Source organism: Antedon mediterranea, chromosome 11 (genome assembly GCF_964355755.1).
Source record: "Antedon mediterranea chromosome 11, ecAntMedi1.1, whole genome shotgun sequence".
NCBI classification, from domain to species: domain Eukaryota; kingdom Metazoa; phylum Echinodermata; class Crinoidea; order Comatulida; family Antedonidae; genus Antedon; species Antedon mediterranea.
Window position 1 is genome coordinate 13257036 of NC_092680.1, and position 16761 is coordinate 13273796.

The 16761-nt window shown below is 31.7% G+C and overlaps 1 protein-coding gene across 1 annotated transcript; it reads left to right on the forward strand.

Moving 5' to 3' along the window:
- The first annotated feature begins 6930 nt into the window (after positions 1 to 6930).
- On the forward strand, positions 6931 to 16486 carry LOC140062669 (regulating synaptic membrane exocytosis protein 2-like). The gene is made up of 13 exons (XM_072108975.1): positions 6931 to 6968; positions 7303 to 7517; positions 7734 to 7827; positions 8301 to 8372; positions 9516 to 9729; positions 10383 to 10511; positions 12015 to 12143; positions 12652 to 12747; positions 13032 to 13137; positions 13492 to 13595; positions 14273 to 14383; positions 14470 to 14612; positions 15519 to 16486. The coding sequence occupies exons 2-13, from the start codon at positions 7354 to 7356 to the stop codon at positions 15693 to 15695; spliced, it is 1539 nt and encodes a 512-aa protein (XP_071965076.1). The 5' UTR covers positions 6931 to 6968; positions 7303 to 7353; the 3' UTR covers positions 15696 to 16486.
- The last annotated feature ends 275 nt before the right edge of the window (positions 16487 to 16761 follow it).

Below are 16761 nucleotides of genomic sequence, written 5' to 3' on the forward strand. Positions count from 1 at the left end.
TATTTATATCAATCATAATAAAGATCTCCACCGAGTATCCGTAATTAATACCATATATTAAATCTTCAAATCTTCTTCAAGCCTTCAATTTAATTACATTCAATATCAAATTATCAATGTAATGCCTATGTGAAATAGATGTTATTTAATGTACCTAGTTGCATAATATTGCTATAAATAGTACGCAAAATGAGCCAAGATATTAAACGAGTTTATGATAGCGTCTCATGCATTACAGATTAGATCTGAATCCTCGCAGATTTTCTAGCAAAATGGAAACTTTTATTGATGGAGCTAGCTAATTTATTAATTGTTATTGTGCCTTATTAATATTTGACAAATTTGTGAATTTTTTTTTTTAAATCAATGATTAGTTAAATTTCTTTAATGTAATCGTGTTTCTTTATTATTTTTTCAGATAGTTAGATAGATGAAAGAATTCGGAAATTTTACTTAGAACTTTCATTAAAATGTCATTTTATAAAAAGGTGAGTCTAAAATATTAATCATAATTTCTTATTTAATTAATAATACTAAAAGTATTCACTACTCATTAGACTGTATTCTTCACATTGACACACGACATGATAGCAAATTAACATGTCATTCAATATTGATAAACAGACTGGAATCAACCTGAGGGTACAAAATCTTATTTGCATGTTGTTTTTATATGATCTAGATTTACTTTTAAGTTAAACAAATTCACATTATAATGTACCGGTAACATTACCAACTTTACTTTCTTTTAAAAAAATATTTAGACCATCAATATTCATTAGATACTGTAGATAATAAGTTTTACCCTATTGAATTTATATCTTACTATTTCTATGGTACTCAACTATTTACAAATCTGTTTGGCTTTTATTAAAGTTTGTTAGAAAATATTTTTAAATTTTACCATGTACCATGTAATGCTTTTAAGAAACTCAGCCCTAAAACTCTTTTGGCTTACTTCACATTCCACAAATAAACAAGACTGTAATAAGGTTTTTTCTTATGATTGTTTTTGGAACAATAAATGAATAAATGACTACTGAATATACCTTTTATATCAGTAATACAAAATTATAAAACAAAAGAAATACAAGGTAAAGAATTAAGGAACATTATATTGTTCTTATTTATATTTTATATCTGTAAATGTTGTTGAATGCAAGCTGCTGTAATTTCTTCTGATTGGAGTTAATAAAGTTTTTCTTATGTCTTATGTCAAAACATATACACCTAAGATAGGAATAATAAAAAAAATAACCAATACGTTGTATTGGTACCGATTAAATTGAATCCCTATTCTCTTTTTTTTTCATATGTTTGATTTTTTTAAATCGTTATTCTATTAAAAATGTAGTTAAACAAACCGAACCAAGAGAGCAATGCAACTACTGAAGTTTTACCTGAACCAAAAGTTCCCGAGTTACAGCTTGCGCACTTAACACCAGACGAGATTGCGGTCATACAACATGTTCTACAAAAACAAAAACTCTTTGAAAAACAAACGGAAAATAAACGCATTATGATAGAGAACCAAATTCGACAACATGAAGCCCGGATCAATAGTAATATAAAGAAACATTTAGACCTGCGATTGTGTAGGTTGTGTTTCCACGAGAAGTTCAATGACGGAATAGGACGAGTGTGTCATGACTGTAGACGTAGAGTTTGCTACTACTGTGGTTCATTCTACAAGCCAATCGAGAGTTTCAGTGTAGAGGTAATTATTCCAAAAGTTAAATTTTTATTTATTTATTTCAGCAATATTTTACGAGGGTGGTCCACCCAGCCGAAGATGATCATTAGCGACCCTCACACATAAATACAACATGATAAGACATAAACATGTAACAATAAATTAAATAAATATGATTTATAAAGATACACAAAATAAAATAAAGCGCAACAAAATTAGAATAAAAAAATTAATTAAAATCATCAAATTACTTTGTTGCCCGCGCTACAGTATAGTTCAAAGATTTTTAAAACCAATAATCTTATCAACAGCAGAAAAGATGTTTTAATTAAAATAAATTAATCATTCATAAGTTAACGTTAACAAATTATAATCGAGAGTTTCAGTGTAGAGGTAATTATTTCAAAAGTTGAATGATCAAATTACTTACAGTATAGTTTAAAGCTTTTAAAAACCAATTCACATGTAACGTTAACACGTTATAGGTAAGTTAAGAATATGACATTAGAAAGCGAACTATAATGCCTCGTTATAGACAGTGACAAGACATACCGTACATATAACAAATACGTTAATTCTAATCAGATCTCCATATTATTTTTATCCTTCATTTCATATTGCCACTTTCATAATGATACTGACTATGGTCTGAATAATTATTCTATCATTGTATCTCTTGTGTCATCACACTGCGTATTAGGTGAAGGCGAAATGGCGCTGTCGACTGTGTTGCCTAAAACGTGAATTTCTATGCATGACGGGAAACTGGTACCATGGTGACAAAGCACGGCCTGTTCTTAATGCAAAAACATTTGAATCCGTAGAAGTTGTTTCAGATAAGGTAATAAAAAAAATTCTTCTATAACTTAAGCAAAAATGAAAATACAATTATTATGAAAGTGCATTTTTCTGTTTCAACATTGTTAACACCGTCTGTTGTGTGTTTACTACAATTATTTAGAACACTAAGCTCAAAAATTGGTCCAAGTAAGCAGCAGCTCAAAGATTGGCACACACATAGGATTGTTTTTTTTTTTCCTGCTCATCTTTTTTCTTTAATTTATCAATTTTTATATACTGATTTTTATTTTCTTTCTTTCATTATTTTTAATTAATTTATTTTGTATTTATTTTTTTCATAATATCTATTTTTAAAAGCAATCCCGCCAAAAGATTCTCATCTTTTTGGGATCCTGCCTTCATCCATTTATCAATTATCTCTTGTCATTATTGTTTTTGTTACTTTTTGTCTTTTGGACATAAATAAATGTTTTTTTAATTGAATTTAAATAGTCGAATTTTGCGAAATTTTAAATGATAATCATAATACTGTACCAGTTATTTACTACTATTATGCTAGGCCTATTCATATTACAATCATAATAATAAATGTAACATGTTTTTTTTTACTTTAAGGAGGAACCACAGAAACCCCATAGTAGAAACAAATCCGGTGGCCATGCGTCCGGAGTGAAATCCGACACCGAAACATTAACATCATTAGATTCGTATTCGCAAGGAAATCGGCGGAAACAGTTTTGTCACCGTCGCCCGAGCAGACGACAGGAAGAGGAAAACATTGAAACTAGGTATGATCCTCATATGGATGACCCACGGAGACGAAAACGGTCGTACTGCCGTCGACGACGCCGACCCGGGGTCATCGCACAAAAGAATCCCATCGAGATTGCACGAGAATCGTCCGATACAGACGTTGAATCGTTCAACACTAGGTATCCCGGTAGACGGTGTAATGATGGTCATAGGTATCCTCGATCCAAAGAGGGTTACAACCATCAGAATTGTAGTCCTGATAGCGGTCTTGACCTACAGTCCGGTGAATATCAACACCAACAAAAACAACAGCAGAAACATACTCAACAACAAAAACAGCAGCAGCAACAACAACAGCAACAACTTCACAATTCGTATAATACGTGCTCTTCGTTGTGGCAAAGGCGAAGAACTCGTTCCTTTGAGGCGAACGAAGAAGAAGCGCCGCAAATACCGTCCATCCGTATAGAAAAGGGCTCAGACAAATTGTCACCGGTAAGTTAATAAGTAATTGTTGAGATGTTGAGACAAAAATTTATCCTCCTAAAATGTCTTACATAAGATTACACTTTATTAAAAACATTTTTGTACTAATAACACATTAATTTTTGTAAAAAGAATTTGATTTAAACGTGGGTTCGTTACAGTGTGATAATACTCTTTATGTAGCTTGAAATATTGCTGAATATCTTCGAGATTAAGATTATCTCAATAAGTGCTGATTCACCCTAATAGTAATATATGGAATGGATTATCGGAATGTATTATTGTTGTTAACAATAGAGCATATTTCATTTATTTAGATGGGTGAATTAAAAGAAGTAGAGTACGTACTGCTAAGGAAGGACGTCAACGACCGTTCAGTACGCAGTAAGTATAATCTGTTAATAACAATTCCATATATGCTAATAAAGTTTATAAATCGCAAATAGCTTGATTTCGCGAGGAACGTAATTGCACAATCCATGCTGAGAAGGATTTGGGAGCAAACGTCACGACGCGTACGCACAAACAACCAATCACGTACGTGCGCGACGTGACGTTTGCTCCCAAACCCTTCCCATCATGCGTCGCGCATGCTATTTGCGATAAACCTTATGCTCTAGTTTCTTGTTACTTTACTAGTACTGTACAACAATAAATTAAGACACAGACTGGATACATTTTAAATAAGTATCAATAAAGGATAATTTCGAAATCAGATAAATGATTATTTCTGAAGAATACAACCTACACTACTTTCTAAGTCAAGAAAGATTACTTTAAACATTGAACTATAAAATATAAAAGAAGAAGAAAACTATATCAATATATGAAAACTATTATGATTGTAAAACATAAACGTCTAATTTAGATAAAGAGTGTATAATTATATCAAACTGAGCTGATTAAACTACAATTTAAGGTTTGTGATGTTGTATTTTCTCCCTTATTTCAAGGAAACAAAATAGCGTACAAGTCAAACAGAGTCAGACTCGAATATCCAAGCATTGTGTAGAATATAGGATAGGTTTGATCAAATAATCTGTATTCAAATTTCCATATTTTTCTTTAAATTTCACTTTATACAGTATTATATTTTTGTTCTGTCTTTTATATATAAACATTTAAATGCCATTATTAGTCAATTTAAACATTTACACTAAAATCATGGTTATTGATAATGATATAATGTTTCAAAAGCTCGTGGATTTGGTATGGAGATCATTAGTGGAAAGATGCGTCCAGATGGTACACTGGTTACCGTAGTAACACGTGTGGTTGCAGGAGGTCCAGCGCATGTGCACGGAAATTTAAAATCTGGTAAATACATTTTTATTATTGTTTCGATAGAGAAACATTGGGGCATGCGCACAAAGCCGTATACTCAAATGTCAACGTTTGATGTCACACATAGAACATAATCATAGTTACCGTAATTAACTCAATAATAAGAGTCCTTGGAAATAATTATATTCATGTAACGTTAAAGTGGTTATAAATCATTCTCATATTGTATTTACATTTCTAAAGGTAATAGATTTGCTTAACTAGCAATCTTAAACACTATTTAGGCATTACAAGGTAATAGCAACGAAATAATCAATTTCAGATAATAATTATGAAAGATACGTAAAGCACACTCTGATTAATATCTACTCTTTAGTGACCTGTAATCTAATCCATGGATTACCTCTATGTTTACAGTAAACCTTTTCTTTTGAGTGCGAATACTTAATTGTACAACACACGAAAAAGGCTGACGGATCATGATAAATAATGTAATGATGATGACATTGACGATAATGATAATGATAATGATAGATGATGTAATGCTGATAATGATGACGTTGATGATAATGATGATGATTATGATGATGGATGATGTAATGATGATAATTGTGAGGATAATGATGATAATGATGATGATAAAGACGATGATAGTGATTATGACGATAATAATAATAATGATGATGATAATGATAATACTGATGATGATTATGATGATGATAATGATTATGATGATGATAATGATGGATTATGTAATGATGATGATGATTACGAAGTTGAAGACGATGATTATGATGATGATGAGTTAATTACTGCCATTATATATATTTGTTTACTTGGCAGGTGATCAAATATTAGAATGGAATGGTCATAATCTTCTCGACAAAACCTTTGAAGAGGCTTGCTCAATATTAGCGGATGAGTGTGATGTTTTGAAAATACTTGTTTTGAGATCAAGGTGTGTTTAATTCACATAGTAATTGTCATAAATACTTTATCACAGTAATTAGAAAGTCATGGGATATACAGAATAGACAAAATTACATTTTCAAACATGTTTTCACCCCATGAATTATTAATTGGTTTATAATAACAATGTGGGGATTTTAATATCCACACATTACTAAACCAAGAATGCATGAATAGATGGATAGCAATAACCATTTATATCAACTTATTACATGTACTCATGCATGATTTAGTAAGTATTATATTTTTGTGTTAGCAGGCAAAACATAAAAAGAAATATTTGTACACAATTTTGATTCCTGGATCATATCAAAATTAATTTTCTTCAAATAGTATTACCACTAAAAATACACAATTAAGAATATTCCGATATTGATCAATTTGTTTATAAAAATATTACGTCAACTATATTATGGTATTTATTTCATTACCTTACATGAAGATAAACAAGATTGTATTTTTATTTCTAAGACATCATTCCAGACATAACAGTGTAGACAGAAATCGGCCAATGAGTTTGGTGGACACTGAGATTACAGCAAGAAGAAAAACAATTTCACGAAGTAACTAACTCTCTACATCAATCTCTCTTATAAACTTCCTTATATTAAAACAAATAAATGGAGAAATATTTCGTTAAATGATTTAAATATTTTTTCATTTTGCTGAAATGACTTTAGCTTATCGTCATTATTTGCAATGGAGTAAAATAGATTTTTCAATATACAACAAAAATATCACAGCAATATATCAGCATTACCATAATTGATTCTTATTTCTACTTTTCTTAGGCCTTCGCAATCAAGTAAATGCAGACCAGTATCGCCGTATTTTTCACGTTGACAGCTCAATACCAAGGCGCAAGATATCGTCTGCCACAACTAGTCCTGTGACGTCACCAGTAAGTCGCCAGTCACCTGACCAAGGAGCAGCAACTCCTCCAGGTGGAAGTACTTCACCACAAAGTACAACGCCATCTACGGTATGTAAAAATTAATTAAAATAAACAGCCAATTCTCGATATTGTATCAAAATCTGTACAGTATAGTATCATTGGCATCTTCTGTGTGCAGACCTTAGTCCTTATTCTAACCTTCCATTAATACAGGCTCACATGATAAACATGATACTGTATTACGACACTTGCCTATGATACTGGACAATTGTCTTATGTGGAGATACATACAGAACTAAGAATAAATAAGTACTGGATTTCTTTACTGAAAACCGTAACGATGACAGCAGTGGATTTGTCTTTTCAAAAATCTAAAAAAATTCTACTTCTAATTCATATATTTAAATCTATCATATCAAAGAATCTACTAACAGTGTCTGATCAAGCGAACGCAGAGGTCGTTGACATCAAGATGCCGATAACTGGTGAGATCCGACTAAGTGTACTGTACAAGGCAGCTGACAGAGAACTTGTTGTCCACACTCAAGAGGCGAAAGGCATCCAAGTACGTCATACAACGGGTGACCCACAACTCCCTAATCCTTACATCAAAATAGATATGCTGCCTCATCGACGGTAAGTGTTATTAACATCACATAGAAGGTGTCAGCTATCTTAACGTTGGTTCTCCTGTGCACTCACAAATTTAATCCAACATTCGATAATAGTACGAAATACACGTGTGTGTATACTTTAATGGGGATCCTCTGACAGGGTTTATGTTCTATTGATCATAGTATCTATAATTTTGATGTTTTTGTCTATGTTACATCTCAATACCGTACTACACAGAGAATCGATACGACAACGAACGGCGACCGTGGATGCTAGTCTATGTCCTGTCTGGAATAAAGTCTTTGTCTATAGCAACATTGATGAAAATAATGTGAGTAAAATCATTTAAAAAATAGATTATCAGCTGATCACATTTTTCATTCCTATATCAGGCCTAATAACATAATTTAAACTAATTATATTTGAAGTGTATCTATTTAATGTCATGACAAACGTTTCCAAAATATACTGTATTTAAAAAATGTATTATATCATGTACAAAATGTGTGGATTATTATTGTTATTTGTATGCATATAAATCAAAACACTATGTATAAAAGTTAAAAGTGTAAAAATCAGAAAATAACAAAAAGGAGTAGAAAACGGAAATTTAATGTACGAAAATGAAATGTAAATAAAATACGTATGAAAGATTGAATAAATAAAGCTGGTGGTTAACCACAAAAGAGAAAAACAAATCAAACAAAGTGTTTGGTACCATTAAAAATCACTGCATTCCTATTTGACGTTTAAATTATATAATAATAAATATAAAAACGATTTTACGTGTATTATCTTCAATAGATCGATACATTTGGGCTTGAATTCACACTGTGGGATGATATACCGAAAAGAAGCAACACGTTTATGGGAGAAGTAAGTCACTTCATTTAATCTTCAAGAAAATTTACCAAAATAAACACGGCACTGACGTGCTTGTAACGTTTCTATATTATCTATAGAAATTCATTCATGCATTAAGTTCGTTACTATATCAAATGGTTGAAATCTTCCATTTAATATCTATGAACTAGCAATTCACATATAAAATGTAATCTTTAACTAGACGTTATGTCCACACAAAAATTAGGTTGGTTTTGCTGCGGTTTTGTACACTATAACTGATTTCTGCGTATACTTGAATAATCAAAATGTATACCTGGCCAGAATAGTTTTAATATCTATAAATAACAATACAGATTCGACGACGTTTAATAGTATTTAGATATATTTAGCAAAGCTGATTGAAACCAATATAATTTCACTAATTGCTGCAGAGTGTAGGTAAATTGCACAAGTAAAATCATTTATGTGACAATAAGTTTCTTCTGTTTCTATACATTTTAATTCTATATCTATGTTCGTAATGGAATCGTTATTTATTCGGCCTTCATGAATAAATTGATTTTATTTCGATAGATAAGATAGGGTAGGTGTTACAATTTACCTAATTATACTACAATGTTTCATATGATTTATTTAGCAACATCTTCATACGGGATTACACGATCATGTAAAGAAAAACCTGTTTTGCATTATGGTCCTGTCCTAAATACAAAAAAATCAAGGGGAAAAACGAATGTTTAGTTTTGTTGATAAAAAATTAGATCGATATCTATAGCTTTGGTTGAAGCAATTGTTAGGAAATATTTAATTTCAGTTCATCTTTGAACGACGATTGTACTCGCACTGTAATTTATTTTGCGCGCCCAGATACTACGTTGTACACGTGTGTAGGCCTAGCATTGTGCCTCTTTATTTCCCCATGACAATTTCTTTTATTTTACTGAGGGTTTTGATAAACAATTATAATATGTCTTCAGAGAATCAACATGAATTCTTTGTCCACATTCTGACGTAAATTGTACAGAATACTCTGCAGTAAACATACATTGAGAATATACCGTACTACCACATCCTCACCTACGCGGAATTTCTTTAGACCAGAGATCTGAACAATTTACGCAGGATTGGTAAAACATCTAACTATTCTGTTTTACTTTTTTTTTTTATGTCTAGGTCTTGTTAGATTTAGCTGATTGTGACTTAAATGGACATTCACAATGGTACAACCTTGTTGACCATGATGAAAACAGTGGACCTCTTCCAAAATCTTCTCCGGCAGAAGTCCGTAAAACGTCACCGTGTTTCACGCGTGGTCTTCCGTCCATGCCAGCTCACGATAAAGTGAAGGAACTCTGGGAAAACGGTTACTTAACTCTGAGATCTCAAGGTGATAATATTCTGTTTATTTGTCCAAAATTTGGTCTTCTTTTTACCTTTTTTGGGGTAAGTCTACAGCCTAGTAAAACAACAGTTCTATGGAAGCCGCGCCGCCATTTCTACAGTATATCTATCATTATCAATAATAAATATTAACTCGATATTTTAAAAGAAATTGTGCAACTAAGAGAATTAGTGACAGCCAAAAAAATAGCATATGTAATTTACATAGGAAATATATGTTATAATAATTAATATTTTATATTACCAACATGAAAACCATAAATTACTGTATTAACAATATCAAGCTTACTGCAGCTGATATATAATGTCATCGGTCATGAAAACTATCGTGCTTAGGGCACGAATTGATCGTTACATTACTACATTTTTTACACGGATATTGGATTTCGTTTCATAAGAACCTGCCACGAGAAATAATAATTTACCGTACAAGTCAAGTATGGCAAACCATACAACCTGCGGCAAGTCAATTGGATGTGAAGAAAATCTGAGACCAATATAATAATATAATACTGTATCATATATTTGGAGAAGTCAACGTTGCATTATTTGCAAATCGTCGTAGTCAAATCATACGACTGAATTTGTATGAGAACAACACAATTATTATGTTGATGTATATTTGATTTTATTAAACAGGCAATCGCAGCGGTAGTGACACGTCAATATGTAGCGCCCGTAGTGCCGACGAACACTGGCCCTACGATCGTTCATCCTTTACATCGTCAACATTGCTGCCCTCACCGACAGTTGTTAAACAACTTACAGGTTTGTAACAAGATTATTGTTTTCTATTTTGTGCCAGCAACAAAGTGTATATACTTATCTAGAAAGATCAGTTAACGAGTTTATTAAGATATGACAGTTATTGCCATATTTTGGAAGTTAATTAATCTAAAAAAAACGAAAGAGCTGGCAACTTTAACATGAACGGTACAACTGGTTGACACATGCGCGGTACTGTCTCTCGTACAATGACGTAACGACTAACTGATGACGAATTATAATGCATATCACTTAATCATAATGGTGTTTTAATGTTTATTATACGCTACGAATATTCGTATTTATATGTTTATTATATTACAATCATACCGAAAACAAATATTGTTTTCTAATGTAGACTTCCATTTTTAACAGTTTGCACTGTCATCTTATATTACCATTTATATTGAATTTGAATCATACCTTATTTATTCGACATATCCATAAATATATTTCATATATTAATATTATACATTTTTAAAAATCGAAATCGTCACGTTATATTTTTTTTTTCTTTTTTTAATCTTTTTCCGTTATATTATTATTCTAAATTATATGTTGTCAAATAATATTAATTTCCACAGCCTTTCTGTACGCTTGTTCGCCTCCTCAGCTACCTGCGCAAACAGAACGAAGGAACTCAGTGTTATCTTACAGTGAGAGACAACATCTCTGCATTATTGTGTCCCTCTCAATTTTATCACTAAACTTTGTTTCTCGCTTGGACGAAATGCAAGGACGACGCACCGCGAGTAAATTTAATCAATCACGGAGCGTGATCATCCGTTCGCTTGTGATTGGTCAAATCTCTTGCGTTACGTCATTGCGTTATTGCGTCCTACTAGTGGGGAACAAAGTATTTTTCAATCTCTCCTTACTTCCATTTGCCTTCCCAGGATCCATCATTGTTCATATCATTGATTTACATCTATCTTTTTTATCTTTTGTGGATCTTTTTATTTTGTTTAATGCCTGTTCCATTGGTTATCAGCACATGCCTAATTTTACAGTACTGGTACGGGATATCATTTTATTAATGCAAATAATAGAAAATAAAGTATAAAAGAATTTAAAAATCTACAGTAAATTTATTGACGAACTGTAAACACACATTTCTCTTTTAGTAGATACAAATTTTATGTTTTCGTTTCTTTTCAATAATGAGTCATTCCCACGTATTTTTGGATGATTAAAAGGTTTAAGCTTATTAGATGCAATAATTGGTTGTTTGTATACCATTATTCTGTACTCATGTCCTCATGGCACAGCTAGAATGCCTGCCATATTCAATTTTCAAGTGGTTGATATTTCACCGAATATTGTTTTATAAGCGTGCCTTTAACCAACCCGCGACAAAACATTCAATTATCTTCCTTTTGCAATAAGCACGTTTGTTTTACTGTTTTCTTTTCTCATTTTTATCATTCGTCAACTATCATCACAATGCTCTTTTACATTAATGACATTCCCGTTGCCATGTGTTAGCCCGAAGCTATTTCCTTGCAGGTTCTAAGCCTAAGATAAAGGTCTTGGGTGCTGATTCAGTGCATGAATCGCATGCCGGTGCAACGGCAGCAGGCTGCCTTTTCCGACCTCGCTCTTCTACCCTACCCATTTCAAGCTTGAGAAGAAGTGGTAAGAATACCTTAGCATGTTATTCAAAACATGTCATTGGTTTTTGTTATTCCGTGTTCATTTATAAATACAGAATTGCATACACATTATTGCATCAATTTCCTGTAATCAGTCATTTCAATAATAGGCCTAAACACTATGCATTTTCTCCAAGTAGCTAATGCCTATTTATAAATCTTATCGTATATATATATATATATATATATATATATATATAGAATTAATGTTTTTTGCCTGATTTGTTTATATATATATATATATATATATATATATATATATATATATATATATATATATATATATATATATATTTACTGTTTTTAGTTTAATTAATAGAGCTTAACTAGGGCCTACAAACATAATGATTGGCATTATAGGGTAAATATTCCAATAAAGATATTACTAAATATGTTCATAATGCGTCAAGTAAGTGAAACTTTCAACTATAACCTGAGCAATCTAAGTAAAATCAAGGAACACTTACGTAATTTTTCACTTCTAACATTAGCGTCTGACAGACAGCCGACCGTAAAAAGTCAGGCGAAGACTATTCTAAGAGCTACTAACAGCGATGCATCACTGAACATTCAAACTAAATCCAAAGGTAAGATCTGATTGCGTAGTTTAAAAGATTTCAGAACATTTCCCCATTTTTTCGACAAACTATTGTTCCCCTGTTTATTAGTATCAGGAAAAAGAATTCTAATTTTGATTTATTCCATAAAATGAAAATACACTCTTGTATCTTATACGTGCAGCATTCTATGCAAAACTGTTTGTCTACATAGATAGATCGGTTTGTCTGAAAATGGATTAAAAAACACTAAAGCATTATTTAAATCAATAAAGAATTTAGACTGTGAAACATCTTAAACATTCCATTCATAGGTATCTTCAGAAGATGTGCATCGTTCCGCAGAGCAGATAGTACATCCAGTGACAGGTCACGTGGTAGCATTACTAGCCTAGGCAGCACGGATTCAGAAAATTTCATGTAAATAGCCAGACATATCATTAAACTTAACTTGAATCGCCATGTGGTATCTTGAATTCAGAAAAAATAAATAAATTCTAGATACTAATAAACTTTTAAGCAAAAGACTACCTTAACTTCGTTTCTAAGACCACCTTTTTTCTGTAGCTGAACCCTAAATTTGGAACGATTTATTTAGTTATTTAAACATTTGGACGCCACATTCAAATTAGAAAAACAATTAAAGACTTTTATTCTAACCAATTGAATGACAGTAATTGATGTAAGCGCCACTAATTTTTGATTCTATCATAGAAATGTGCGCTAGGCCTATATTCTTGTTAATTTCTAAGACATAATTATTCATTTCAACAGCAAACTATTATCTCAAACTTTTGAAGACAATTCATTGACGATGCAAGACGACGAACCGAGTGGAACACCTGAAGGACCAGGACAAGCAAAGCTTCAGAATAATGGTAATTACTGATCTCAAGTCCAGAAAATTACGTACAATAATATTGTTTAATATAAATAATAAATCAATATTATTAAATTAAAACATTCTTTTATGATTTTATTTATTATATTACTACATACTGTATTTTCTAAATATTTTTCTTCAAAGACTCATTATATATATATACTCAGTATACAACAAATTCATCTAAAAACGTGGTATTAAAATCTTGACTAGATTTATTTAATCTATCAACCAAACAAAGCGGTGTGGAAATTCGACTCCATAGTTAATCTTAGTTGTCTGCACTAGCAAACTGTAAAATCCGTATTTCGTAGTTTGCAAACTCAAGTTTACAAATGTAGACTTTTGCAAAGTGTACACAACGATATTTACCAAAATGTTTGTCAACTTGTCTACACTTAGCAAACTTTACCAATATTTTGTTTACATACTTGGAGTTCACTCGAGTTTACAAACTAAAGTTTGTCAGTGTAGACTTTTGCCGAAGTTTGTCAACTGGTCTACACTAGCAAACTTACCAATATTGTGTTTAGGCCTACAAAGTCGGAATTTGCTCGTCAAACTATGCTAACAGCTTAAATTGAATAATAAGTTCTACACTACAATATCATATTACCATGATTGGCTATATGTCATTTCACTACATTGTTTTGTTTTTTTTTTCTGACAAAGGTATGCGGGTGTGTGGTTATATCATGATAGACATGACAGTCAGTAAAGGTTTTCTCGAGGTTCTCATCATAAAGGTGCATGGTCTCAACGGTTCTCAATCTGAACCTATAGGTAAATATTCGTAATTTACACAAAAACAAACAAACTTTGTATTTCGTTTATTTTATCAGTAATTTATTTATATTTGCATTCATCAGATACGTATGTGAAGACATATTTGAGAGATTTTAAGAAAAAGCTACAGAAGAAGAAAACAAGGGTTGTCAAAAAGTCAACAAATCCAGTTTACATGCAGAAATTGACTTACTCAGCGTGTGATATAGATAGGCGCATTTTACAGGTAAAAAAGTCCTTAGGTGAATCAGGTTCATACATGTAATAAAGTATTCGTTAAGAAAAGGAGGTGTAATGTCAAAGAAAGCTAACACACTGCTTATGGGGTACTCTATTTTGTCCTTTATTGACTTCTGACGATTATGCTGTAAACAACAACAGAAAACAAATATTAAACCCTGCGACAGTCATGGGATACATAGCTATGCAAGACGTACTGTAAGCTTAAAGCCTTAGTCTATTAAATATAGTTCATACCCATGTCCCTGCTACATGTCTTATACAGTAGTCTAGAATATACATGAATTTAACATTAAATTAATCTAGGCCTGGTATAGTATAATCTTAACATAAAGTATAGCTTACCAAGATTGTGCCTACACAGAAAAGCTTTCTTCCTTCCCATCCACTATGCAGCATAGCCACTCTCAATAAGGCCAGTAGTCACACCTGGCTGAGCATATGCAAATGAACTCAATAAAAGCTAAACAATTGGTAGCAGCAGACTAAAGTACAGATAAAGTATGTGAATAGAAAACTCCACAAAATTTAATATTTGGAACAATTTTGGTTCCAACATGTATATTGGGGTAAACTAATAATAAAGCTTTACTTGTAGAGCAGTGAATTTTACCAAAAGAAACATTTTTCTCAATTCCTTTTCAATTCCCGTTGAATCCTAGTCCTAGTACTGTTAACTACTAAAAATATTTAACAGAAAGACAATACAGTATTTTAATAAAGTCTTTCTACACTATCAAACTAGTTTGACCAAAAAAAGTGTGATGTGCCGAAATATGGCAGTGATATTCCCAAATATAGTAGTGATATGACATTATCATGTCCATATATGGGCATTTATTTCATTTGTTACGCTTTTAATATTGACTATTCTTGCTCCTTTTTTCCGCAGGTAGGAGTTTGGAAAAAGGGATCAGGTATTGAAAGTAACAAGCAACTTGGTGAAACTAGAATTCATTTAGATAAATGTTCACTTGATCACATGGAACACACCAAGGCATGGTACACACTCTATCCATCTTTGGCATTTGCAAGAAGCGACTCGGTAGAATCTCAAGCTTCTATTTAGACAAATTATCAATTTTTTTTCATGTAGGCTTACAATTGTAAATATTTCAAAGTAGATTCCAGTTGTCATAACACAATACACACAGGGTTATAGGTGGACCAGTCAGTGTGATTGTTTATAAACAATGTGTGCCTTCCGAAGAATTAAAATTTTCCAAAATAAACAGTTTTATTCGACAATGTTACAGAAAATTGAGGTTACAAGAACTTTATTTTCCATCATGAACTGGGATATTAAATTATGCTTTGTACTTAAATTCATTTGAATCACTGCCTTGGTACATATGATACATTTACATATTTATTTATAAAATATATTTATACAAATGTATATTAATTTAAATGAAAATTTAATATTACAGTATCTTTCTATGGCCACAAATAATGTAGATATCGGTGGAGATCTTGAATCCTGTTAGCGTCATATTATGAAAAATGGTGAAAGTAGTGCATTGTTTATAGTATTACATTGAATGACGTCCTTTTATTTTCATGCTTTACCAGACTACACAGCTATTGTCTTTATGCGCATGCTCATGTCTATTTGACTATCATAATGTTGAACATTTCTCCCTTACTACGGTATTGTATTAACCATTTTAAGTTATCTTATATGTGCATAGTTCATTTTGAATTAAATTAAATGTTGGGTAGGGCCAGTAAATTCAACACGGTCACTACACTTTTTGTCAACTGTTAGGCCTATATTTTTACTGCTAAAACTACTTGCCCCATTGTCGGTATTAATTATTGCAGTATTGCAGTCTTCCATAAATGGACAAAGTGGTGAGATATGCCTTTTTTTTTTTTGTAACAAAACTCTTGGAGACAAAAAAAAATTAATAAAATAAATATTAATATTTAGAAAGCATATTTTTATACCAGTAGGTCTAATGGAAGGAAAGTGATAAAAGTAAAGCATATTAATATAAGTAACAGGTATTGTTTAATGTTATGTTGTATGCTTCAGTGCCTTAATTTAAAAAGGTGAAATGTTTGTTGCACTCCGCCTACATCGGACTGTCTTTTATAATGCTTTATATTTTTAAATGGGTGCTGAGTGACCA

Coding starts and splice junctions, on each gene's coding strand:
- LOC140062669 (XM_072108975.1), top strand. CDS start 7,354: ATGCCGATAACTGGTGAGATCCGACTAAGTGTACTGTACAAGGCAGCT. Junction 8,373..9,515: donor GCAACACGTTTATGGGAGAA/GTAAGTCACTTC, acceptor TTTTATGTCTAG/GTCTTGTTAGATTTAGCTGA. Junction 10,512..12,014: donor AGTTGTTAAACAACTTACAG/GTTTGTAACAAG, acceptor ATTTCCTTGCAG/GTTCTAAGCCTAAGATAAAG.